Consider the following 26,847-nt stretch of genomic DNA (forward strand, 5'->3'; position numbering starts at 1 on the left):
TACTTTTGCGCGCGTTCTACTGTGCGTCGGTACACATGCCCCTACACGATCCAAATGAAATGGGCGCCATGAAATGCATTCTGCCATTTCAGATTTCGCCACGTATCCGAAAACACTTTAATGTTTTCGCCTAATCACTTGCATAAATCATTTACGATATCAAACTATGCTTGTCGGAATGGTTCGACTATATTTTGTTTCAAAAACCACCTCGGTGGCTCTTAAGTGGCAATGACATTAAAACGTCTCAGTTCCTCTCAGCCAACGCGCTGGCCTATGAATCTATATTTGTCGGGTTTAAATATTGGCCGAGGTGCCCGCGATCTGACAGAGGCCAATCTGAGATTTCGGTTGCACGTCAAAAGATCTACGGTTAGTCAAAATAAACCCGCAATATATTTTTTTATTCGGGCGTGTTAAGTGCTTTGTGTTGGTTTGGCTTGTGAAACCCTAAGATCTAAATATTTGCTTTGCTTTACCTTAGTTCGGAGCGCAGCCAACGCTACGGGTTGATGAAGCCACTGAAGCAGCGCCAAGAGCGCGAAGTTAAGCTGTTCGTTCTCTTTCTGTGCCTATGCGGTCGGGCTAAACTAGACCCACTAAATGAGCTACGGTTTATACAGATATGAATGCTTAAAATGATGGTTGTCAGTTATCTGAAGCTTTATCTGAAATCACAGGAAACGCTTTTCCGTCCTTCACAAATGTTTAAACAGTTACCGACAAAGCAAAGCAATATTACGTGAGCGTCCTGACACCGAAACTATTGCTGAGGAAGTCTCACTTTTGAATCATGACGACCGGCAGTTGCATTTGATTTGTTACTAACCACAAACTTGGCGGCGCCCAAAACAATATCGGGGGAAAAATTGCCGATACTCTAAGTGTAGCTCATTTGGTCTAGCTCACAGGCGCGCGCTGAAAGCGTCTATAAGACGCTTTCAGCGCGCGCCAGATTGAGCCGCCATAGCCGACCTTCTCTTGTCTTACCGAGATGCCGAGCCACTGAAGCGGGCGTTGACGAGTCTCCACAAGGGCCTATGCTGGGCACAAGAACACAGCAACACTTAAAATGGCAATAACCTGTCCTGCTGTGGTAATGATGAAGTGGAGCGAACGGAATGAGAGGGAGCAAAAACTGAAGGTCGGTTATGGCGGCGCCTATGCACAGCTGCCTGAAAGCGTCTATACAAGTACGTTGGGGGATCGTTGGCCGAGTGTGTTGTGGCACCGCAGATCAGAGCACGTGGAGAAATGCTCGAGTGCGAGCTCCGTTCAAAGCACGGAGCTCCCGCTGCAGAGCGCGCAGGGACTAAATTCCCTAGATGTATTTGCGTTGGTCTTTCAAATAGCCTCAACGGTGCCAGTGCACGAGGCCTGTGTTGCGACCGGCCCTTGGACACAAATGGCGACGCAGCGCTAATACATCCAAGTTGCCCGTGTGGCACGCGTGCCACACGGGCAACTCGAATGTCATTTACAACGAATGACATTCATGTGATCAACGAATCGGCTCGCGATCTGTCGCGCGTGGAACGCCCCACGCTCGGAGTGTCGCGCGCTGATTGTCCGATCCTTCAAATGTCATTCGTTGTAAATGGAATTCGAGTTGCCCGTGTGGCACGGGCACTGTGGGCACGGGTATATATTGACTGGCCCTAGTGCCACTAAATAAGCTACGCTCATTTAGTGGCTCTAACTGACCCTTGAAAAAAAATTGGGTTGTGTTTGTGTTTATACAGCCTAGAACTTGGTCTGCCTCACAGGGGCGACGAGTCTCCCAGCTGTAGATGAGAAATTTAGCCAGTGCGGTACAGCCGCTAGCCTGGGGTCTTTAACGTGCATCACGCAGTAGTGATACACGACCGCACGCCGGTACGATGCTCATCCAGATCGAAACGGGCAGGAGTGGGGCTCGAACCCAGGATCCCTGGGTTCTGCAGCGCGAGCTTTCGCTTCACGTGCTCCGAGCTGGTGTGCGCTAGACCACTCGGCCACTGATCCCCCTTAAAGGAGCGATGCAACAATTTTTGTACTGTGCACAAATACCGCTTAAATCGGATCCCTAACGTTAATGACCTATGAAACACGCGTTCGTTTTTCACCCCACGCAATAGAAGACCCAGAAAAAAATTTAAGAAAAACGAGCGGCGTTCACCCCCTCAACTCGCAGCCAGAACAAGCGGCCACGTGATCTGGAGCCGATTATATGCCGCCAGTGTTGATCATAGCCACGCGCAGGGGTTGGCAAAGCGCAGGACACGCGCTGAGTTCCAGACATTGTTATGGCTCGGCTGTTGTCGTCGTTGCAGCGATTGGACACGGGTCACAACCCGAATGCTTCTCGAGCTAGCAATTGTCACGAGCCCAAGTCGAGTGCCCACGCAATGCTCGGGTCCAATCTATGAACCGCATTCAAATATCGTCACTTGGGTGTACTGGGATCCCCGAGTTACGTCATCAAATTTTGCAAAGGAGAGATTGAATGAAAATGATCGCTTTTGTCCTTGAAATTACACCACAACAAAGGAGTTTCTTGGCCAATGGTGTTGCGTGTGAGTATCCTTGAGTCCGAGGTGTGCCAGTAAGCTAGTGTAGAGAGAAAAACATTCCAATTGAATATCGTTGCACAGCTCCTTTAACTGACCCTTGAAAGCGAATGGCGGCGGAGCGCCCGCTCGTGGCACGTGTCTTGCGCGTTTTCAGAATATGGTTGGCGGTACTTGTAAAAAACGCCTTTATCAAGGGGCTTTAGCAGGGACCCTGGGTTCAGTCGCCCATCTGCATCCTACCGTCGTGCGATCGTGTTGTTGTTGTTGTTGTTGTTGTTGGTTTTATTTGCATCAAATACAGAGTACATGATACTGGAGGCTTGTGGAAAAAGCGGTCACAAGACCAGCTTGACAAAGCCACAGGCCCCCACATTGGCATTTGCAGCACTAAAAAGAAAATGATCAACATACCATACAGACTACAGCATTAACAGAAAAAGCAAGATAAACAGAATAAAGAGAAGCAACAATGTTCACACTCATATTACGTAACAACCACGCAATTGTAGGATATCTTGAAAAGCATTATCAAGAGAGAAAAAAAAAAAAGATTACTTACATGCACAACTAGTTTCACGTTTAATAATATTACACAGCATTTTTTACATAAGGAAAGTCGACTCAGGGCTGAAATAACGACGCAATGCTTTAAACGTAATATCTGAAAGCTCGACATTTTCGGCAGCTAATCTATTTAGTAACCTTGGCAGTTTGTTTTTCAACGTATCTTGCCCGTAGATTGTTCTGTAAGTGCTAACATTCCAAGGCTCACCATGGCGTGTTGTGTAGGCGGTAGTATTGGTTAGCTAGTCCTTTTAAAAACGATGTTTTAGTTTTTACCTCTTGTTTAAAAGTTTTAGAGAGCCGATAATCGTACATTTTATGAATCGGCAATACATTATATTTTACGAACAACTCATGCGTGTGAAAGTAAGACGGAATATTGTCAACAACTCTTAGGAACCGTTTTTGTAAGACATGTATTTTATGTAGATTTGCTTGAGTTGTGGATGCCCAGACTAAGTGGCAGTAGTTAAGCCTAGATGAAAACAAACTATTATAAATTAATATCATAATATTTTGTGGCAGAATGTGCCGATTACGATAAACAAGTCCGACTATTTGGGACAGCTTAGCAACTATGGAATCAATATGTGTATCCCACGACAAAGTTTCTTGAAAAACAACCCCTAGTGCTTTAAAACTAGAAACAACTGCAATGGGTGTCGAATTTAGCATTATTGGTCGATTTAACATGACACTTTTATTTTTACTACGAAATAATACGGCTTTAGTTTTGTTTATATTTATCTTTAAGCTATTTTGGCACGTCCATTCGTCTAGTTTTTGTAACGTCGAACTTGCTTTATCGACTATCTCATTATATACATTTCCGGTTATAAATATGCTGGTATCATCAGCGTAAATAATCATATTAAGGCCACGGTCCCACTGAATGTGGCAGTTTAGGTACTTTTTGGCAGGTCATTACTCATCTCCTTTTAAATACTGTTTTGTGAGATTGATGTCATTCGAAAGGCACTGCAATCCTCTTTCGCTTGATATTATGTATGTGTTGGTTTTTACTGTTCATGCGCGTTTGTAGCGTTGCCAATATGATGGCGCGGACCCTCACTTGCTCCGCTAGTTCATGTTTTATGAACGATCCATTAAAGATAGCACGATTCCAATATAGCAGTTTTGTTAAGATGATGTCGGAGCAGAACGTAACGATACACTTTTTTGGTATTTGCACTACTTTGTTTTTTTCATCCCTCCAAATATTGCCCTAAAATTGACATTTTTCAGCGCAAATATGTTTTTAATGACAAGCGCTAGGGCAATGAAATTAGCTGCAGATGTAGTGCTTATAATTGGTAATATGCAGAAAAAAATTTAATGTTGTGTAAAATTCTTTTGTTTAGATATTTCATATCAAACGTAGCACTTTTTTGTGTTTCGAGTCATGGTACTTCAAATGCCGCTGAGGAAATAATTAAACTATGATAAAATCTTTTATAACAGTTAGAGCTACAATGGTTGCCCAAGAGGTGGACGATGGCTTTTTTTCATTTTCAACGTCATAACGCTCCAGGAGCCCTTCAAACTTACCTGTTTTTGACGCATATCTTTTGGACATCATACAGATTTATTGGCATCTACTAACATTTATTGTTTGGAATAGATATACATTGCGATGTATTAAGTTTTTACAATGATATTGCTTTGGTTTTTTAATAGGTGTAGAGCTTAGCTAATTTTAAAATCAATTAAAAACTGTTTGGCTGTTATGTTGCGCTACCTGGCGGATGGCAGACAAACTGCTGATTTCTAGTGTTCAAAACATTTCCGAGGGCGGCGTTGGCGTCTGTATCATCATCAATCTCCGTGTCTTTTTACCTTCACATTTAAAAAATATATTGGAAGATTTACTACCGATAAATGAATGGTTTAAGTACTGGGTCAGGTTAATAAATCTAAGGCAAATAATTACACACGCGTGATATAATGTGTTCACTATTCGGTATGATTGAAATCAATAAACAATAAAGACGAAGAGGAAAATAATACACCCGAGTTCACTTCATGCCTAGAGTCACTAAATGAGCTTTAAAGTCACTCCGTTCCCCGAAATTGTTTTGGGCGCCGCCATTTTGGGTCTTGTCCAGAGCGAACGCAACTGCCGATCGTCATGATCCAAAAGTACGACTTCCTCAGCATTAAATGCGGTGCTAGGAAGCTGATGCAATATTGCAGTGCAATGTCGCGGGTTGTTTAAACATTTGTGAGGGACGGAAAAGCGTTTCCTGTGATTTTATATAAAGCTTCAGGTAACTGGCAACCATGATCTTAAGCCACAATATGTCCACGTGTGTTACTTTGAACCGTAGCTAATTTACTGGCACAAGCGGGAACAATGAGGAAGAGGCAGGTGTCAAAAGGTAGTGGCTTGTGGAATCCACGGGGCTTACGTCATGGCCCCTCCAGGTATTACAAGCCTCTTGAACAAGAGCATGAATAGCGTCATTAAATAAGCTACGCGTCAGAGTAGCGACACTTGGCCATATTGTGGCTTAAAATCATGGTTGCCAGTTATTTGAAGCTTTATCTGAAATCACAAGAAACGCTTTTCCGTCCTCCACTTGAAACAGTGTGCCACAAAGCAAAGCAACATTAGATGAGCTTCCTAACACCGAATCTAATGCTGAGGATGTCGCACTTTTGAATCATGACGATCGGCAGTTGCGCCTGCTCTGCACAAGCACCAGAATGGCGGCGTTCACAACACTGTCGGGGAAGAGAGTGCCGATACTCTAAGCGCAGCTAATTTATTTGCTCTAGTTCCCGCGAAACTCCTTTTCCCTGACTGAAACTGAAAGTAAATATAAATAATACACCAGTATTATAGCTTATTGAGTTATAACCAACTACATATAATGAAAGGAGGAAGCGGCCGGGTAGGAGAAACGCGGGTTTTATGTGCGACCGTTCTAACTGTCTCAAAAGAGAGAACGCGCGAGCTTGCGCTGGTTTAAAAAAAGGCATCCAAAGAAAAGAGGCAGCACGCTGTGCTTTGTTATAATGCGTCTAATTGCAAATTGTTGTGTGTATGTTTATACAGCCGGAAGTTAGTCCACCTTAGTGGGCGTCTGACTCTCAGCTGTAGATGAGCAATTTAGCCAGTGCGGTACAACCGCAAATTTGGGGTCTTTAACGTGCACCATGCAGTAGCGATACACGACCGCACGCCGGTACGATGCTCTTCCAAATCGAAACGGGCAGGGGCGGGGTGGCTTCTGCAGCGCGAGCTTTCGCTCCAAGTGCTCCGAGCTGGTGTGCGCTAGACCATGCACTCGGCCACCGACCCCCCCCCCCCCCCCCCCCCCTTTGTGCGTCTTATTTATATACAGGTATAAGTATTTGAAGATCGACGATGGACGTCGATCGTCTCGAGGTAATGTAACGTAACAACATTATATAAATAATAAACTTGTTGAAGGACTGAATGACTCAATTTTTCAATTCTTGGATTGTAATATGGCGGTAGCCTATTGTACTTACTGTTGATGAAGAGCAATATGAGGTGACGAGGTAATGATTAAATGATGAGGCTCCATAAGGACGACGACATTAGTAGGTGTCGAACCACAACGTACAGTGCCAGACTTGTTTCAAGTATCGTGTACCCAAAGACTTTCTTCACCCGCAACAGAATATGGTAGAATCAATAAGGATGCTGCTTTACAACTGTACGTGGAACAGGAAAACTGCACTGTGCAGAAGTGCGGCTTATTTATTAATAGGAGGGACGGATTTCTAGCAGAATAACCTGATTGACTACTTGGAACAAATGGCCTCGCTGACGTAAAGTGTCCCCGTTCCAAAACATTCTTGAAGCATACTTAAACCGCAAAGGAGTAGGAGGTGAAAAATAAGAAAAAGGAGCCTGGTGTGAAAAATCCAAATCACCACCATAGCTTCTATTATCAAATACAAGGGCAGTTACACAATACACAAAGAGAGTTTTGTGATTTAGTTATATTTACACTCAAGGGCATTGATACCCAACATATTCAGAGAGGTAACACCTTCTGGTCAACTAACATAGAGCCTTTTCTACTCAAGTTTTACATGGAAGGCCCGACTTCCGCTGAAATTCCTTACGTAGACGAGTTGTCCGACCGAATAAACTGCAATTACTCCCGATCTGGGAATCTCTCGATCTTCGTTCGTAAGCCACAGTATCATGAGATTGAGGAGTGTGGCTCTTCGTCCGCCGAATATTGCTTCGTCGGGTGTTTTTACCGTGTAAGATGAGACCGTCGCGTGCTGCTGGAACAACAACCTGGCGACTCTTCACTGAACTGCTTCTTCCGTAAGCTTCAAAAGGGCTTTTATTTTTTGTTTTGTTTCGCACACCATCTGTTCTGCATGCCCGTTAGTTGCAGGATGGTATGGTGCACTAATGTGACGCCTGATGCCGTTTTCTTTTTTCTTCAAAAACTTGTTTATTTTGTTTGAAGCAAGATGTGGCGCGTTATCAGAGAAAAGTATTTTCGGTAGGGCAAACGTAGGTAAAAGAGACCGTAGAACGTCACTGACTTGTTTGGACGTCGTGGCAGCGCATCGTGTAAACTTCTAGCCACTTAGAGTACGCATCGCCCATGACTCCGCAGATGCGGATACGCTTCGGTACCCACCGATTGAATAATGGATCGTTTTCAGTTACTGTTCGTGATGGCGTTGGACTCAAGGAAGACTTCGAGTCTTTCCAGAAAGTTAGCCCAGGTGCCAAGACTTTTGTCGAAAGCGGTAAGCGTTCGAAACGTGGACAACGTCGGTGGCCACGTGTTGTGCTTGACACTGGACACTTACCATTCGCTGAAAAGAAACTTGCTTGTTGGTCTGCCACGAGTCGTCCGATATCAGGTCATCACCGCAACACCATCTCCCGACAAAAGCGCATGTCCATAGTTAGCAATCACGTGAACTTATAAATTCCCGAACGCTCATAACTTACCGTCGCTAAACGCCGTTCATTCATAGCGTCATCATTGCAAATAAACGTCTTCCTATTTCTTCTGATGTTTTTCATCATATTCCTCCTAAGCTGTACTTACAACATTATGTGTGTCGGTACTTCCGAAAATATTGCAACGGCGTTTGTTTTCTGGGAACGATAACGTAACAACCTTTACAACATCTTCCGGACCCCGTGAAACACAATATTTCGTGACGTTATTTTAGTTGTCATTAAAATGGTGAGGTAAGTACCGTAAATCACGAAGCAGTTTACTTCACGTCCGCTTCCACTGGTGTCTTGGAAGATTGAGTCTACTGAGCGTGCATTCCTGCAGAAGAATTTTTCATTGATAGAATATTAACACGTCTATCAATATTTGATACCTTCTTGGTAAATTTTATTGCGAAAGCCCGTTACAACCGCCGAACCGCATTTCCCTATATCAGAGAACAATTTATACCCAGCCTGACATTCTCGCATACATCCGTTTGCTGGGCCACGCTATTTGAGCCAGCTGAGCACAGCTGGCAGCGGCGCGAGCAAGGCCACGAGGGGAACGTGATGGTGCTCGAGCCATCCCACTGTCAACCAATGTTTCGGCCACCCCACGGGTGCGTGTCGCCATCTATTGGTTGAACTAACGCCTTGTTCAAGATGGCTGCCGTGGGACCGCAGCCTTAAATGTAGTTTCTTGTTGTTGAAACCGTTGGCTCCGTGTTATTCCTCCGGGTCGGGTATGCAGCAAGGCAAACCGACCACAACTTCTGTTTGTCATATAACTTTATTATGTCCTAAAATAAAACGTAACAAAAGTTATCATTATCCAAACCAGGTGTATTATCGACAAAAAAGCTCGTTTTGTTTTAAGTAAATGAAATAAAATAACATTTTTTTAACATTTGGCGCGTTTACTCTAGCTTAGAAAGCCGCGTAAAAAGTTTGTTCTGAAGAAGGTATTTGAGCCTGACAAAGCTTCGAAATACCAAAATAATTTCTCTGACGCTCGCCTAAATTCCAAAATTCGCCTTTGGTCCTTTAAAGGGATGGTGAACCGAAATTTGGATTTCAAAAAAACAATGCTGGAGATGTAGGCAGGACGCTACAATCGCTACAACACTACTAGTAAGGCGATATCTCAAATAGACGGCCGTATTTTTGGAAAAAGAAGTCGAGATTGAACCAGGCCGACGAGGCGCGTGACGTCAAGATACCTAGTTTCCTCCTCACTTCGTTTCGCTCCCTCGAGGCCGTGAGGCGGAGAAAACGCGATGCCGTCCCCTCTCCTTCTCGGAGAAGCATGACGTCAACATTCCTGCCAAATGTGCCTCTTTTTTTTTTTTTTTAAATACGGTCATCTGTTCGAGATATTGCTGTATGAGTGATGTTTTGGTGTTTGTAGCACCCCGTTGCACGCTTTTGCCGCGTGTTTTAGGCAATCCAGATTTCGGTTCAGCATCCCTTTAAAAGTAAATAAACTCAAGAACAAAAAATATGACACAAAAAAGTTTTTCAGTTTCGTCCTGGTGAAGAATTTGCCCGTCACATATATTTTCTTCAAAAGCTTTTGAGAAGTGACCCCTTTCTCCTGAAAGATTTGAAATGAAATCGCCCGCTTATAACAATAGCTTGGCTTTCTCAGGCCCACGTTGCGTTGCAAATCTGTTTTTATTCTATTTTAAACAAAACCTTCCCCAAGTCAATCCATCTAGTGGTTGCTGAGCAGTAGGATAAAAAAAGTTACCATTATGCTTTATTATGTTAAGCCCTATTGAACGCAGCAAGTCGAACACAAACTTCGTTGTACCTTCTTTTTAAAGACTTTGCTTGCGTGAACCACGAACACGTGTAGTAAATACTGTGGATCCCCCGCTGGTTTCTCAGTCCAAAACCTGCGGACAATGTCTGCCACGTCGGCCTCGAATTCTCTCCTTGATCCTTCGGGCAGCAATGGCAGAATGGGATCTATGGAGAGCTCCACTTCTGAAACAAAAAAAAAAAAAAAAAAAAAAAAGAAACAAAAAATGGCTGGAGTCATTTTCTTTTACTTAGCAAAAGAGAGCGACAGCATGCAAGTAAAGCAAAATATCTGTAGTCGCTGGCACGTTAGTGAGTGAGCCAGTGAGTGAGTGAGTGAAAGAGAGACGGTGGGAAGACGGAGAGGTTTGCCTGGTTCAGTTGTTCTAGCGGAGGTAGGGGAACAGGGATTTAAAGAAGAGAAAGAAAGAGATGACAAAAATTAAAATAGAGGAGGTTGGTGACGAAGGGTCCAGCATCATGATGCAGGAGTTCGAATTCCAATTTTGGTCACCATGGGCGCTATGGTGTTAAAAGCCGTGAAGTCAGTTCAGTACTTCTGAAAAAAACTAGCAGAGCCATTGAAGCTTTGGTAGCATTGTTTCTTGATGACCATGATCCAAGGATTGTTTCCAGACTAAATGGCCGGTTGTCAGATGTCGCCGTGTGTCTTTCGGGAGGCACTTTTCAGTCTTAAATATAGAACACTCAAGAAGGACGAGGCTTACGGTTGCTATGGTGTTGCATTTCACGTAGTTTGGAAATGCGTTTCTGCCTATTCCATACTAAAATTCTTTCGTAAACGCAACACCAAGCCTAAAGCGAGGAAGCACTGACCCGGTGAGCCGTGACGTTCCCGATGGTGGTCGGTTCATCAGAGTCGGGTGCAAAGAACGCGATCTAGGGTAGTCCGTTATGCCAGAGGTTCAAAGTTGTCTTGTTATATTCTTAGCAACTTCATATACCGCGGCATTGGCATCTCCTCTATTTAATGGTATATGAAAGGCACTGGGAAGAAGTGTGCACCAATTTCACTGTAATATCAGCAGCTTTGTTCCAAGCAATACAGGAATTACTTGGTATCCATTGGAAATATATGTGTTGTCCTTGTTCTCTGGCGCAATGAAAGAGCATATAAATATCACTCACCAAAAGTTCGTGCATTCCTCGTTGTAAAAAAATGCTTTATGGCCTCAAGTAAGGACTTGGAATCGGTAAAAACGAACCGTGATTCGGCCTGTTTATTTTTTATGTAATCTAGCGCCTCTCGTATGGACCTTGATTCGGAGGTAGTGTACAATGTTTTCTGCCTAAGTTTCGCGCTACGAGAATAGCCCTAAGTAGATATTACCACAGCCGTTGTTGAACAAAGTGGCGAGGTTGATACGTCTGTGAAAATATGGACGGTGCTTAGGTGCGTGCCTTAAATAGTTGCAAGTGCTAGCTTTTGGAGAATTGATGTTGGAGTTGACGCCATCGCTTGAATATTCTTGCGATTTTCAATGAGGGTGGAGGTTAAGAGTTCAAGTGTAATGCCTGAAACGCGTCTCAGACTGGTGTGTTTACCCATAGCCTCCTCCATACTGACAGAGCTTGGCAGATCGCCACGAGACGCGGCCGCCGAAAGTGAAAAGGTAGGGCGGCAGACAAGAGTCTTGTAACGGGCGCCCCGCTGCGGCGAGACGCCGAAACACACTTGTCCCGGGGGATGGAATGTCCGCTCGTGCTTCTCGCGTTCCTCGGGCTACCGCTCCTTTCCTTGTAGGGTTTGAAAACCGTTTTTTGGGTCCTTGTCGCTGCAAAAGCTGTGCGCTGAATACCGCTCTCCGAGAAATGCTCTGTGCTACCATATCCTCGCGCTCCAAATCTGTGACCGGGTACTCTAAGGCTCCGCCGCCGAACTGCCAGGCTTTGGGAGTATAGAGGCTGGTAGAGAAGGCTTTGTTTACCGCGTCCAAAAAGCGCTCATAATCGCGCTGGTGAGGAAAACGACGATACGCGCGCAGACGGCGCGGGGCCAACTCACAGTCTGTTCTAATCTAGCTATGGACCACACTTATAAAATTAAACTACGCTATAATATATAAACATAAAAACACATAAAGATTTGTTTTTTAAGCTTCACCGTTTTACAATATAATCGTGTTTCGAATAGAGGGAGAGGTCCCGTAAGTTTAGCTTTTGAAAGGTATCCATACCAGTACACATACGCGCGATTTCATCTTCGAGAAGTCAATCGAACAACGCAAGGCGCATTCTTTTGAGCTGTTTCGACGGTCACAAAATGATATCAAACCACAATGAAGTCATATGGAGGCATATCGGCAGCCGCCATTCTTAAGGGGAATTCACCCGTTGTTCACTCAATGGGCAAATTTCGCTATACAAACCAGATTTTCAGGAATGCACTAGCGTATTGATTCTTTTGGGAGTTAACTGTTTGAAGATATAATGGTTGTACAAACGCGTGGTAGTACGTACTATAGAGACGTTTTGTATATTAATTTTAAGACGCTTACGGGAAGACTTAATGTATTGGTATTTGCACATTTGTGTAAATACATTAGACAGGGGAGTTTTCGCTAGATTTATTTCCAGTAGGTTCAACGAGGTTGCGCGCCAGCACTAAATCAGAGCCGTGTATATAGAGAGTTTGGTCAATGGGAGTCGCGGGCAGAGCCATGGCGTGCGCAAGACTCGGAAAGATGGCTTGGCATTCTCTCTTGACCAACCAGATGCCGAAAAGAATTCCCGAGTGGTGGTAGCCAGAAACAAGTCTGATCAAAGGTTTATGTTAGTATATGGTTTTAATAAGCGGGTAAGAGTGAAGTGTAGTAACTCTTCGTGGTTAAAAATAGAGTGCACGTAAAGTTTTGATCATGATCATACAGAAAGATGTAAGAAACGAATGCGCCGCTCAACTCTGTTTCGCTGGGACAGAGTGTGACTGCTTGGACGTCAAATTCCCGGCCCTCGGCGCTTGGCATAAGCATTAGGTCGATCGTTCCGCTAGTCGCACTCTTCCACCATCATTTTGGATGAGCGCGATTGAAACATCACGTGCACCATATTGTCAGTCACCGAGAGTTACTCCGATGCAGTTATCAGGTTTGTTTTTCGTGACCACCGCCAGGGTAATATTTCCGGATTCTGGTTGGTCACATTCGAATTTGTGAAAACGCCCTGGAACACGCCCAGCCCGCTTTCGGCCAATGGCGCCTCCTCATTTGTCTCCTCTACTTCTCAACGAATGGCCAAACTTTCTACATATACGGCTCTGCACCAAATGCATCAAGCCAGTAGACCGATGTCACCATCCAGTTCGACTACGCCACCGCTGCCGCAATGCATCGAGGGAACCTAGTCTTTCTGCACGTCCGACAACCCCGCTGGAGCTTTGCGCGAGTGGAGCACGAGACAGCACGAGCCCTCTCGTGCACGCCCGTTTGCCTCCTGCCAACGTTGCTTCCTGTGAACTAAAGTTATGGCGGCGTCACGCATGCGCCGAACGCTTGGTGAGATCGGTCTGTTGTTTCTGTTGTTTCCTCGAGCCTGCACGAATGACACCTCGTGGCACAAGCCCTTTACTTAACATTGCCGGGGAAAAAAAAATTGGGTTGTGTGTGTGTTTATACAGCCTGGAACTTGGTCTGCCTCACAGGGGCGACGAGTCTCCCAGCTGTAGATGAGAAATTTAGCCAGTGCGGTACAGCCGCTAGCCTGGGGTCTTTAACGTGCATCACGCAGTAGTGATACACGACCGCACGCCGGTACGATGCTCATCCAGATCGAAACGGGCAGGGGTGGGGCTCGAAGCATTGCCGAGATCCTCACACGCAGCCTGTCTTTTTACTTCTTCCTTTTCTACCCATCTGCTGCCAGTCAAAAGTGTCGAATCTCCATTCGGTTCGCTACGGTGGCATCCATGTAAACGCAGCCTATGAAGCCAAAGCTGCCAGTGCCTGCGCACTCGCGTAGCTTGAGCACCGCCTGAAAGCTGTACACGCGCGCTCTTCACTTTTCCAGAAATGCCCTGCGCTCTAGCACGGTCGCTCGTGTGGCGCACGAACAAATGTTAGTCTTTTAATAAAACACTGAAAGTGGTGTCTTTTTTTACGTTGTATTAGTGCCGGTTAGCAGATGCTGACAGATGCTTATTGGCGACGAGATGTTTCGGTGGTGCCCTCTTACGGTTCCTGACCCTGACGTCACGATCAAGATATTTAGTAGGCTCGATGGTGCGTATAAAAAACGCGGCTGAAGCCTAGCAATCATGCTCCTCAATCAACACCGTCAGGATTGACAGTCTGAGATTGTTCCTATCTTCGTCGATGAGAGCAGAAATGATCCCACTCAAGGCGACACTGTGAGCGTTTGGACGATCGTGAATGGTCGATCACAGCGACGCTTTGGGTCGCGCACGTCGCCGATACTACTTATACACCGTTTCTGGCTTTACAAAATCACAGCCCAGCGTGCTATCTTTAGAGGCCGGCACACGGTTGTTCGTGTGCCGGCCTCTAAATATGCACGAACATTGATTATCGCATCGGTCAGAAGCGTTTTGTTTATAAGATACTGGGTTGTGAAGGCCGCACAGTTCAGCGTGCCAAGATTAAGCGCGCAAAGCACGCGCCGCATGTACAAGCGCTGATAATGGTACCACGGCCATAAGTCCTTTTCGACATATACGACGGCGACTCATGCATCACCTGACGCCTCATTGCAGGCTCGCATCTAAGCGCTGAACTCCGGGGAGAAAAGTTTAACAGCGAAGTTCCCACTGCAAAACTCTATGCGCCGAGAAACTGAGAGAGGGGGGGAGCCGAGATCGCAGTGAGACGTCAGAACGCCGAGCTTTGATTCGAATGATTCGTGGGGGGCTAGCTGCCTTTGTTTCCCGCATTCGTCGAACGCGTTTTAAGGCGTTCGACGAGTGCAATGGAGACAAGGGCAGCTAGCTTAGAGTATGTCGCACTTTTCACGATCTATAAGGGGCGCACTATTTCCCATCAAAAGTGGCTGTCATCTGGATAATCGTCGTAGAACAGCAGCACGAGGTTGGGTTTGCGATGCGAAAGTAATTCTAATTTTGTGAAATATGAGCGACATGAGCCTTACGTCGTGCTTCCACGTTAGGAAGGTGTAAGCGAGCAGCTTTCATTCTGAAGATACCCGAGGAGATAGGAAGCGCGATTCTCACACCGCGGGATACCACCATCGCTGGAAAGTTGCGAATTCCAACTGAAGCTCGGCGTTACGACGTCCCCGCCCGCTCTCGTCTCGTGTTCTCTTTCAGTTTCGGGGCACATTATAACATGCCGCCGTGTATTTGCCGGCACGAAGGACACTGCCCGCCGCCATATCTCTCTTCGTGCGGACAAGCCCGTGCATTTGCAAGCTTGCCAGATCGATGTTCACGCGCAAGCTGCACGTACTTGCGCGCATAGGGCACCGGTCGGGGCGCCATGTTTGCATTCAACGATTCGCAAAAAAAGCTGCTGCGCATGCGCGAGCAGGGCGTACTGCTAGCGCCCCCAATTTTGGTTCGAAAACAAATAAGCGTGCCGGCTATTCCTAAGTGGCGACAGAGGCGCGGAAGCGAGGACGAAGAGAGCTCGCGAGTCGTTTTGTTTGTCGCCATGCCGGCGCACTGTCTTGCGTATGGCTGCGTGAATTACTTTTATGGTAAAGAGAACGCCAAGTTTTTTTTAGATTTTCGTTGGCTGCAGGCTGTATCCTGCCAAGAGAGGCTTGGATAGCTGCCGTGAGGAAAAGGAACAGGGACGGCTTACCATGGCAGCCGAACAAGCATTACCAGATCTGCATGCAGGGCGCATTTTGTCACGGGTGCGTCGATTTTGTACGCTCCTGGAGAATTTTCCACGCTATTCAATCTAGATCTCGTGGCAACGCTTGGAACAGACTGCATGCACGATATACACCCCACATGTATCAAGCCAAACCATGCATCGACTGCCAAGCCTAGTTGTGTTCCAACCACTTTCCAGCCTCGCACCCAAATTGTCCAAGTTTCCGGCGTTGCCCGATAGGCGTCGAGCACTCTTTTACAAATCCTGGATTCTCTATGCAAACAAACGATGAACGCCACCGAAGCCGATACATGATGTCAAGGCGTCAGTTGCGTGAGCGACTCCTTCTGCATGCAATTGACGTAGTTGCAAACGTCGAAAATCTGAGCGCACAATGTCATCATCAAATAAAATGTTCAGAAATTACGTTCTAATGGTCCGAACCTGGTTCCAACTTCGGAGCCAGTCGGAAATAAGAGCCAGTTCTTAGACTAGCTCGTACCCCACGTCGGTCGCTGGTCCCTGCCGGTAGCAGCGGACGCCGAATAAAAAAAAGAAAAAAAAGTGTAGCTTGCCTAGATCGGAGGCATGCAGCCCGTGGCCCGAGCCCACCCGGAGCGCCCGACCTGCATGCGCAGCTGCGAACAACTCGATTGTTCCGGGACAAAAATCAGCGCCATCCAGGAGGAAAAGGCTACAAATAAGTTACGGGTGAGTCTCCCAAAGCTGATAACACCGGGGCACTTTGAACGTAAGAGTGAAATGAATAGAAGATCCTGGATCTCCGCCTCACATGCTGCCAGTTGCGGAGAACATCTTACCATCCCTCACACTTACTGGTCCTGTAACTCACCCAGCGTTTTCCCACATTCTTTCGTGAGAGGAATGACTCTGTTTTACTGTAAGTACGACCTTGCGATCGAATGGAGCAGATCGAACAGCGCCAAAAGGGCATTGTCACGGCGCTCGTTGTTTTTATGGGGTTGCTCTCGCCGGTTAAACCATTCCCGCACGGAAAAGAAAAAAAAAACAAAAAAACAACAACGCGTGATTGCTTCATCCGGTGTGTGTAAAGGCACAAAGGCGGCCTTGTCGATGCACTTTCTGCGCTGCTTGATTGGTTCTATCGGATCGTTAAGTCCGACCGCGGCTACGGGGTGACTCAAAGTGAAACGGCGTATAGCTCAAGCCCCGATCACGCACGAGCCCAACGCGCTTTGAGCACTCGCTGACCACTCTGTTCCCCTCGCGGAATCCATCCCGGAGGGGTGGGCGGTACGTGCCGCCCTGACCTGGAACGTGTGCCACGCAACAATCTTTTGCTCTTTCCCTCTTTTTCTTGTCCGCTCTCACCATGGGCGTGCACACGATATTCCATTCCACGATCATCGCAAACACTTACGGATGAACTTGTCCACATCCATGCCGCTTTCGTCCCGGGTTAGCAGCTGGAAGGTTCGCGGCTTGAGGTTGGCTTTCTGAAGAACGGCCAGCATGTACGAGTATAGGCCAGACCTGCCTTCGATATCCTGACTCGGGGGTATGAAGCGTTCAATAACCTACGAGAAAACGAAGAAAAAGGTTTATCTAAGCAATTCAGTTTGGTGTACATGGCGTGTACCTACATTTGCAATACGGAGAGCATGCAAGTTCGTCTGCTTCTTTTGCAGGGCTTGTGGTGACGTCAGAACGCCGCGCTCTGTTTGGCTGCAATTGAAGGATAGAGGGTAGACCTCAAGGCACTTTGGTTTGAGGTCTGCCCACTATCCTTCAGTCAAAGCGAATCAGAGCTCGGCGTCTTTCTGACGTCACCACAAACCCCGCAAAAGAAGCAGACGAACTTGCGCTCCGCATTGACTCCGTTTGATCGCGAAACGGCGTCCTTGCGGCAGGGGGCACTCGCTTGCGGTACGACGTTCGCAGTCAAAGGTGTTCGGAAGCGCAAAAAAATAAAATAGGGATAACTATACCGCTAGAACTCAGTAGAGAGTTTTAGTAGATCGTTCCGATACCTCCGATAGCCCCGATAACGATACTATGCATGCGCAAGGGAGGCGGTGGCGGAGTATCGGGTATCGTTATCGGAGTCATGGGAACGATCTACTAAAACTCTCTATTGCATGTTCCTATAATCCCACGAAATTCGTTTTTCGAATAACGCTATAGTTTCGTAAATAAATCGATTTATATGCGGGACCCTCGGATTCGCCCCATGCGAAAAGGCCGCCGTGGTTGTTGGGTCGGTAGCGTCATCCGCCCAAAGCGCGGCGCCCCCTTGCACGCACTCACAGACTTGGCTCTCTCGGAGTCTCGAGCTTCAGCTTCCTCGTTTAAATTCCGCGTTTCGAGCACACGGTTTCGAGATGGTGACGTGACTGACGTTTACTGCATCACTCGCTTCGTCGGAATCAAAACACGTTGGAAGATGGCCATTTGACTGCGACCGCCTCGCGACCAGCTTCAGCGACGACGACGAGGAGATAGTCCTGGACGAACTCGCCGTCGCCAGCGACGATCCCGCACGTGAATGGAGGGCGGAGGATCGAAGGGCAAGGGGACGAGTGGCCTGAGGGTGCGATTATGCCGTGGCGAGGCGAGCTTGGGGGACCATCGGGGCACCTAGATTGAGAGAGCGTTCAACGTACTATGATGCTCCCCTCATTTATGGGCACCGTGGTGCGACTAACTTGAGCATTGTTGCCTGGTCGTCAGACGAAAATGATCAGCATTCATAAATTGATTATTGTAATTACTATAGCTCAAAATATCGCGAAACTCGGTGCCTATAAGTAACCTATAAGCATTCCATTTGAAATAATTTAACTGTGTCATTTTCATATCCTAATCCCGTTGGAGTGCAGAACGGCGTAATTGCGGCAGGAAGCGGCTGCTTGCGGTACGCAGTGCGCGGTCGCGCAGCGCGACGCAAGACAGTACAATCTCGCTCAACCTTCCAAAGCGTCACATTGCGCTAGGCCAGTCAGAAGTCGAGAAAAAAAAGGGAGGATCACGTGCTCACCAGCGCCCGTCAACCTAAGGGACGCGCATCCGGTTTTAGGGAACACAAGGACGATAAAAACGGGCGCCGCGCGGAGATCCCCACAGCAACAACCCATGGCGCTGTGACATACATGGACCAATGCCAAACCCCCACGTTACAGCGTTCGCGCAAGTTGCCATGGAAACGGTCGCGTGGCGCCCGTTTTTGTCGCTCACGCGTTCCTCGCTTAAGTGTGTATACTTTACTTGCGTAATAGTAGTAGTTAAAACGTTTAATATTCCGCTTTTAAAGGGTAGGGGGTAGGGGAGTGTATCGCAATGGTGCTCCCAGGGCGGCCATGTTGGATCCAGGGCCGCATGCGGGAAGCGACCGTCGCTTCTGCAGGAGCTTCGGAGGCGCGGATGGCGTGGCTGCGAAGCGTCGTGCTGCGGCGTGCGGAGCAGAAAATATCAAGTACGGCGACACGCCGCACGTTCGCCGTCGTCTTGTCATTCGTCTACTGTTCCTCTCTATGCCTCTGATAGAACGTAGAAGTCGACGAAAACGTCGTTCCTTTGCAAGCGGTAGCTGCGCGTTGTTGCCTGGTTTGGGGTGCCCGGATATCCCGGTCGGGTATCACTCCCTGAGCTCCGCAGATGCGAGCAATGCGATCGTTTTCCGTGTCGTCTGCTCCCAGGGTTTAGGAACATGTTTTAAAATATCGCCCGCGTGGTAAAACAGTGCGATTGTACTGTACCCAGTGACTACACATATTGTTGAATGGTCGAGGAACCTTCCAGTTTGTTCGATTCTAGTGAAGGATTCATATTTCGCAAACGAGAAGCGACTCAACACGCTCCGTCCGAAACTCGGCGCCTGCCAGGTCGCTTTCCCGCGTGAATTTTGGATCCAGCTCGGCGCACGTGACCGCTTCTCCGCCAATACGGAGTTGGCGGCGATAAAAAAAGGAATTAGATACTCTGGCTCTGCAAGCGGAAGGGGAATCGGTGGCCGAGGTGTCTAGAGCACACCAGGGGCCCGAAACTCGTCAAACACAAAGTATGAGCCGAAAGTTCGCGGAGCGCGCCAATTGGACATCGGCGAAAAAAAGCGCGAAGTCATCGCCGTGATAGGCCGATCGGTGGGCTCCGTCAGCTTCGGTCCCAACTTTGTGTTTGACGAGCTTAGAGGCACATCTCGGCGCACGAGGAGCCAAAGCTCGCGCTGCAGGAACCCAGGATCCTGGGTTCTATTCCTACCGCTGCCTGTTTCGATCTGGATGGACATGGTACCGGCGTGCGGTCGTGTATCACTACTGCGGGGCGCACGCTAAAGACCCCAGGCTAGCGCTTGTACTGCACTGGCTAAATTGCTCATCTACAGCTGAGAGAAAAGTCGCTCAATGAAGGCATACTAACTTCAAGGTTGTATAAATATACGCACAAACAATTTTGTATTGTTTTTATAGACAACTGCAAGCATGGCACCCCTCCTGATGCCCCATGCGTGCATGCACGTGAAGCACGCGAGTGAAAATAGCTTCGGCAAGCTTGCAATTGCACGGTCTTGTCCGCACGAGCAGAGGTATGGCAGCGACCAGACGGCTTGCTTGCAGTAGTCTATGCAGTTAGTCTAGAGACACAGGACTAGCGGGATTTTCCGAGACCGCGATGGTTCAAGCTGGATAGAAGTCGCGAAAATAGCGGGATTGTTCCATCAGGGAGTTTTTGTAAGCCGCTTTCCTCTCCGCTAAGCTATCCGCAACGAAGAGACCGCTACTGCGCCTGCGCGCCGCTAGCCTTGACTGAAGAAAGCCAGATCTCGTAGCGCGTTGCGGAGAGCATTGCGGGACGAAGTAGTAGTAAGCGTGGTAGGGGATGTCGGGGAAAGTGAAAGCCAATCGTGCGCGCTGCAGGGCGCATTTGCCGTAGAAACGATATACCATCGATGCCACTCCTTTTCAACGTTCTCCGCAACCCGCTACGAGATTCGGGAATCTGCAGGCAAGGATAGCGCCGCGCATGAGCAGTAATGGCGTTTTCGTTCCCGGGAGTGTGCCGGAGGTGGAAAAACGGTCTACGAAAACTCCCTATCCAGCCACCTCGACGCCGTCGCCGTGCGCCACCATGTTGCCGTGGACTTCGCCTATGACTAGGGAGTTTTCGTAGACCGCGTTTCCACCTCCGCTAAGCCCTCCGCAACGAAGAAGCCGCTACTGCGCCTGCGCGCCGATGGCCCTGACTGTGGAGTTCCGGGAGCGGAATGTTTGAGATACCGAGTCTAGTAGATAAGAAGCCAAAGTGGCCTTGCCGACTCACTCTTGCACTCTCCCGTTAGCCAGCTGTCATGTCGACATCCGACGCTCACCGCTGCTTTCGTGACACTCGTTCTTTCTTTTGTTTCTGGTACAAGTTCGCTGGTTAAGCTTTTATTTTCAGTTTTACGCTGGTAGAGCCTTTTCAATTATCCACAATATGGCTGGTTTTGAATTCTAGTGTGCAGAATAAAGCGGCGTCGCTGTTTCTAATCTGTCCGCACGACGCAACATCTGCAAAAATCCGTTGCAAATACAAGTTACGGTTAGCTGATTTAGTGCTGTAACAAATCGGTCCCTTTTAAGAGCTTCTTTTGTGGAGCCTAACTTGAGCCAGTGGTAAAAACAATGCGATGCCTTAATGTTTAAACAGCATGAAGTTAGTCGGACATCAAAATGGCTAACTTGTATACGCTGTGGATGAGGAATTTGAAGTGATAGATGCGCCGTAGAGCACTCATAATAATTTCTTATTTTCCTAATTTTCACCGACAACGCATGAAGTGCAATGGGCTTCTCAATAAGGGTCGTTAACGTGTCTCATGCATTTGGGATCATACGAGAGCATACCGGTGCAATGCCTATCCAGATCGAAACGAACGGGGTGCTGGCTTCGAACCACTGAAAGAAGCCGTTTAAAAGGTTTTAATTAGAATGCAATTAAATGCAAAGGGGCAAGCGAGCTGGACAATAATGATGAAAATAATCCCCGGAGAAGGGGAACAAGAGGGACAAAGGACAAACACAAATCTCCAAACACAGCTAGGTGACTGGTAAGCGACCGAAAAAATCCGCCTGGTCCGGGTATCGAACCCGGGACCTCTCCATTACAAGTGGAGCGCTCTACCAACTGAGCTAACCAGGGTCGCTAAACTCGTCAAGCACAACTTTGTGTCCGAAAGTTGCGGAACGCGCTAATTGGACTCTCGCGCCGCTGACATCGCGCTGAGCGAGGTGTCAATCATTCGAAGCAAAGTTCATCGAGGCGCGCGTGCGGCGCGTGAGGGGCGCGAGGAGCCCGCTGATTGAACGGCTTCGCCGATGACGTAGGGCCCATTTCTCCCTACATCCCTACGCCAAGCTAAAATCAATGCTTTGCAGATTGTCCCTAGGCGACCTGCTGACGCTCAAAATCCCTCCGAAGTTTGTGTTAACAAGAAACCTCGTTTGTCGAAGTTGTCGCTGACGTCAAAGTGACGTTTCCGAACTTTGCGAGAGCCGCGGTTTGAGCTCGAGATCTTCGCTTCGGATCGAGGCGAAGTTAAACTTTGTCAACATGGCGGTGCCGTACGCTGCGGCCGAGCTCATCTTCCGCCACCGTCGGCGTCGCTACTGATACCACTGGGGACGCCTTTCAACTCCCCGACGACGACTTTCGGCGACAGTACCGGCTATCCAAAGCCGTTGTGCGTTTACTCTGCGACGAGCTTCGTTCGCCGCCTCGGACCGTGGAACAACAAGTTCTCTGCGCGCTCCGGTTCTTCGGAACCGGGAGCTTTCAAGGCATGGTGGCGACTGACGAGCACCTCTCAGTCTCCCACATGACTGTGAACCGGGCTGTCAGAGTTTTTGCGGCTGCCATCGCTTTTTTTTATTTTATTTTTTTATGTAATATCCGAAGAGGTAGTAATAAGCTGGTATACAATTCAGAATGTTGGAAAACAAACAAGAACCGGGGTAATTCTTAGGTAGGGTCGAGTCTCCCGGCAGCCGGCAGAATTATTTCCCCGAAATTCTACTGGCAGTCGTCACTCATTGGCGGTCAAATCAGTTCATCGAACGACGTGTCATCGACAGATCGTTTCATCGGCACGCGATGTAATCACATTAAAGAGATTGTCTTCCGTTAGAGGTATATCCGCATTAAGCATTTTCTTACCTTTAAACATGTAAGTGGGGTGTGCCATAACTAACACCGTAATAAGTGTAGCGATGGACCTTATAAAAAAAATGTAAACTTCACACCTTTAAAAATGTGTGATTTTTTAAACACGTTTCTTAAAACGTATGATGATGCCTACACCTTTTTATGAAGATGTAAAACTACAATACCCCTTCTCGTCAGGCACGCAGCCAAGGAGAGGGGGTGGGGGGGCATAAGGCCTGGCCTTTCCGCCCCCCCCCCCCCCCCCTCCGAAATTTTCCATTTTGCTGGGGCCTCCTCTCCTTCCTCCCCCTCATAAAGCACTTTGTCATCGGCGCCACCCCCCCCCCCCCCCCCCCCCCCCCCCCCGCTTTAACCGAAAATCTGGCTACGTGCCTGCTTCTCCTCAAGGTGTAATTACCACAGTACATTTCTTTTTTGGGGTGTACACAGTGGCCCGGGACCCATTAATATGACTGAACAAATAAATTACACAAACGAGTCGCCGAAACAGCACGTTGCTTCTTGGGGGATACGGTCCATTCGTCACATGCACACTCGTCACAGGACGATTGGTCACAAGACGATTCGTCACACGGGAACATTCGTCATAGGACGACTCGTCACATGGCCAACCGGTCCCATAATAGTTAGTCCCCCCAAAAATGTATTGTTTAATTTGGTTCGGTCGGACAAAGTGGCTCACCTCATATCTTAATATGTGTTTGGCTTCTCAAAGGCGAAGAATTTGTAACAAAGGTTTTAGCTTCTGTTTCGGTCCTGAACATTGAATGTTGGTTCGGCCTTACAAAGTGGGTCACATCTTAGCATGTCTTTCGCTTCTCAAGGTCAAAGAATTTGTAACAGACGTTTTAGCTTCTGGGTCCGTCCCGAACGGTGAATGCGGAGGCCATATAAGAGTGACTATTTTTGAACTCGGACTATATTCAAAATAATGGAGGGGATCGCAACAGAGAGAGGCTGTACACATTCACTCGTACACATTCAGCAGAAAGAATTCCGATACTTATTGATTTTGTCGAATAGGTGTATGCAAGGCAAAAGTAAAAACTGATTTAGCTGCCAGTCGGATTATTGCTCCTTCAAGCCAGCAACTGAGATCAACCTGCTAAAGACTCGTAATATAATGAAAGTAAAAGCGGAAGAGGAGCATTGTAAGATTAGTTTCCTAACCATTGGTTTATGTGACAGTGGGAAGTCGTGAAAGTCCTCATCAGGGAATGTGTGCAGTTGTTGAAATTTGCGATTTACTATCGTCGCCTGCCCGATCGATGTGACCAGTTGCCCGCATGACGAGTCATCCTGTGACGATTGTTCCTACGTGACAAATCGTCCTGTGACCAATCGTCCTGTGACGAGTGCGCATGTGACGAATCGTCCTCATCCCGCTTCTTCGCGAGTGTCGAGGCAATATCGTCCGAAAACCGGCTTCAATATTGACCGGATGTACGGTTTTGCGCCTCGTCCCTACATCCGGCAGGTATGGGAGTACCGATGCAAATAAACGATATATGTCTGATAGCACTGGCACCACTGATTTCTTAGGAGGCTAGATCGTGAATAGAGGCCTGTATTGCTGGGGTCGAGCGGCACCACCGGCAGTCATCGCTTGACACAACTCAATTTTATTACGTTAGTAAATTGTTCTCTACCATGAAACTTCTATCATGTTTCCGCAAATAACAGTTAATATTGTGGGCAAGAATATTAAACGCGTTAGATTAACAATCTTGTTTAACTAAATGTTGTGTGGTTGAGGGTCCAGGGCTACTTTGTTGGGCGTTAACTGTTATGTGTCTAATGAGACAAGGGCTACCGAGAGTTATAGTGGAGTCATCCGTGATTTCGGAGTCATCAAAGCTCAGCAAACGATAAGTTAGAATGCCTTTACTGGGGATTTTCGCATCGTTTTGACCGCTTGTACATAGTGCTTCATGGTGAAAGCTTTTTCTTTGAACTCCTGTGAGGGCTTCCGTGACAAACTGAAACTCGGAGCGTGCCGTTCAGTCGCTCGACGTGCCATTTATTTAGCAACCGAAGCAAGCGACGTCGGTAAAGTCAATCGTGCTCCGGCCAATTTTTTTTTAATCGATGTTCAAACGCTTGACGAATGTCTATTTGATCTCCAAGAACCCGACATAATCATCGCAGCACGTCATAAAATGCTCGCCCTCGAGCTCCGCGTACAAGCTTCCAATTGTTGCATGTTTCTTCCTTAAACTTGCGTGTATTGCCTCATGATGTAAAAGGCCAAAGCAACAAGGACGAAAACGAAGGGAGAACTAGACAGGACGCGGCATATTGCCTGTCGTCAAGCAATGGCCGCCGGTGAGGCCAGTGACGGGCTCCCAATTCGCGATACAGATTTGCACTGTGAGAGTTCTAATGCATTACACCCGCCGAGTGCTGCACGGAGAACAGGCCCCGAACGTACTTGCCGAATGCACCCACTGCAGACTGATGCTGTCGCCATAGATGTTGTAGAAAAGTACCGACCTCAAACCGAAACTACCGCCTTTTTGTTCGACGTGATGGGTGGGAATGCGAGAGTGCAGTCGCTGCCATCGTTTAAACGTTGGTTGCTGCAACGTGGGACTTACATTTGCGAGGACTTCCACTTAAGCAACTCGGCAGTCAGAGATATCTACAGACGGCGTAAGTTTCCGAAACCAGTTGACTACAAAACAGCATACGCTTGAGGAAATTGATGGCACTGTACGCGCAAGAGCTTGCTTCGTTTTAAGCATAATATTATGAATGAATAACTGAAAGGATACGGCTTAAATCTAGTTCTTTGGAACAGCTAGCAATACGTTTCGTAAGACTTTTTATTTCCCTGGCATTGAGAACGAGAGCTTTCTCAAAACAAAATATGACGGGGCGAGATAGCTGCCGTTCAAATATGACTTTGCTTGAGTCTCGGGCAACGTCTCCGTGTTTAGCCTTCCCGGACGCTGAGTGAATCCGTCGCAGGTTTTTGCTGTGGGAGCTTTGTCGAAAAATGTTGCACTTTTCACCCATGCACAAATGATGCTAGATCTCGCGGCCCCTGTGGTTGTCCTGGGCCTTTCATTACACACTGGTAGGTTTCAGCGTCTGTACGGCTACAAAACGACTCAAATTTCGCAAATAAAAGACGGGCCGTCGATTCCTTTCTTCGTGAAATATCAGAGGCTTACAATTCAAGCTCGCGTTTGAGTTTCTGGCCCGCGGGACGCGATTTCGAGCAGAAAACCAACTTTTTCTTTCAGTTCCGCTGTGCGAATGCCTCATCGTAGCAGACGAACTCTCGTCGTCTGCTCCCGCTTCTCGCCTGCGCGAGGCATGACGGGATTGTCGGCGCTAGAGAGCCCAAAGACGACGTACAGCGAGCGGCGTGAACGCTCGCCTCCCCGCGCTGTCTCGTGCTCTCGTGCACCGCCTAGGGATCGCGGGGGATTTTTCGTCAAAAGTTGCGAAGTTGAGCGCGCGCAGGAAGGAGGAAACTTTGCGGCGTTCTTTCGGTCACTCCCCCCGCTACGTCAAAAAGCGAAGAATGTCTTGCTCCACGAGTTTAGCTACCCGGGGGTTAGACGTCAGTAGAGCAAACGGGTTTTTTCAGCCGCCCCCAGTCTAACACCAACAAGGGTGAAGCTTGCAATTTAATGTTATAATTAGAATGCAATTAAATGCAAAGGGGCAAGCGAGCTGGACAATAATGATGAAAATAATCCCTGGAGAAGGGGAACAAGAGGGACAAAGGACAAAACCCGTTTGCTCTACTGACGTCTAACCCCTGGTTAGCTCAGTTGGTAGAGCGCTCCACTTGTAATGGAGAGGTCCCGGGTTCGATACCCGGACCAGGCGGATTTTTTCGGTCGCTCACCAGTCACCTAGCTGTGTTTGGAGATTTGTGTTTGTCCTTTGTCCCTCTTGTTCCCCTTCTCCAGGGATTATTTTCATCATTATTGTCCAGCTCGCTTGCCCCTTTGCATTTAATTGCATT

General features: G+C 47.7%; 1 protein-coding gene across 2 annotated transcripts in view; it reads right to left on the reverse strand.

Moving 5' to 3' along the window:
* Positions 1-9,500: 9,500 nt before the first annotated feature.
* LOC115326776 (juvenile hormone acid O-methyltransferase-like) overlaps positions 9,501-26,847 on the reverse strand; it is a 43,816-nt gene continuing 26,469 nt past the window's right edge. For both annotated transcript variants that reach the window (XM_029987716.4, XM_029987715.4), the window contains exons 3-4: positions 17,086-17,242; positions 9,501-10,056 (exon numbers count right to left, since the gene is read on the reverse strand). In XM_029987716.4, coding sequence (XP_029843576.2) covers positions 9,842-10,056; positions 17,086-17,242 — 372 coding nt within the window. In that variant the 3' untranslated portion in view covers positions 9,501-9,841. The remainder of the gene's footprint in view (positions 10,057-17,085; positions 17,243-26,847) is intronic.

This window comes from Ixodes scapularis, unplaced genomic scaffold (genome assembly GCF_016920785.2).
Source record: "Ixodes scapularis isolate PalLabHiFi unplaced genomic scaffold, ASM1692078v2 PGA_scaffold2__306_contigs__length_199485367, whole genome shotgun sequence".
Lineage (NCBI taxonomy): Eukaryota > Metazoa > Arthropoda > Arachnida > Ixodida > Ixodidae > Ixodes > Ixodes scapularis.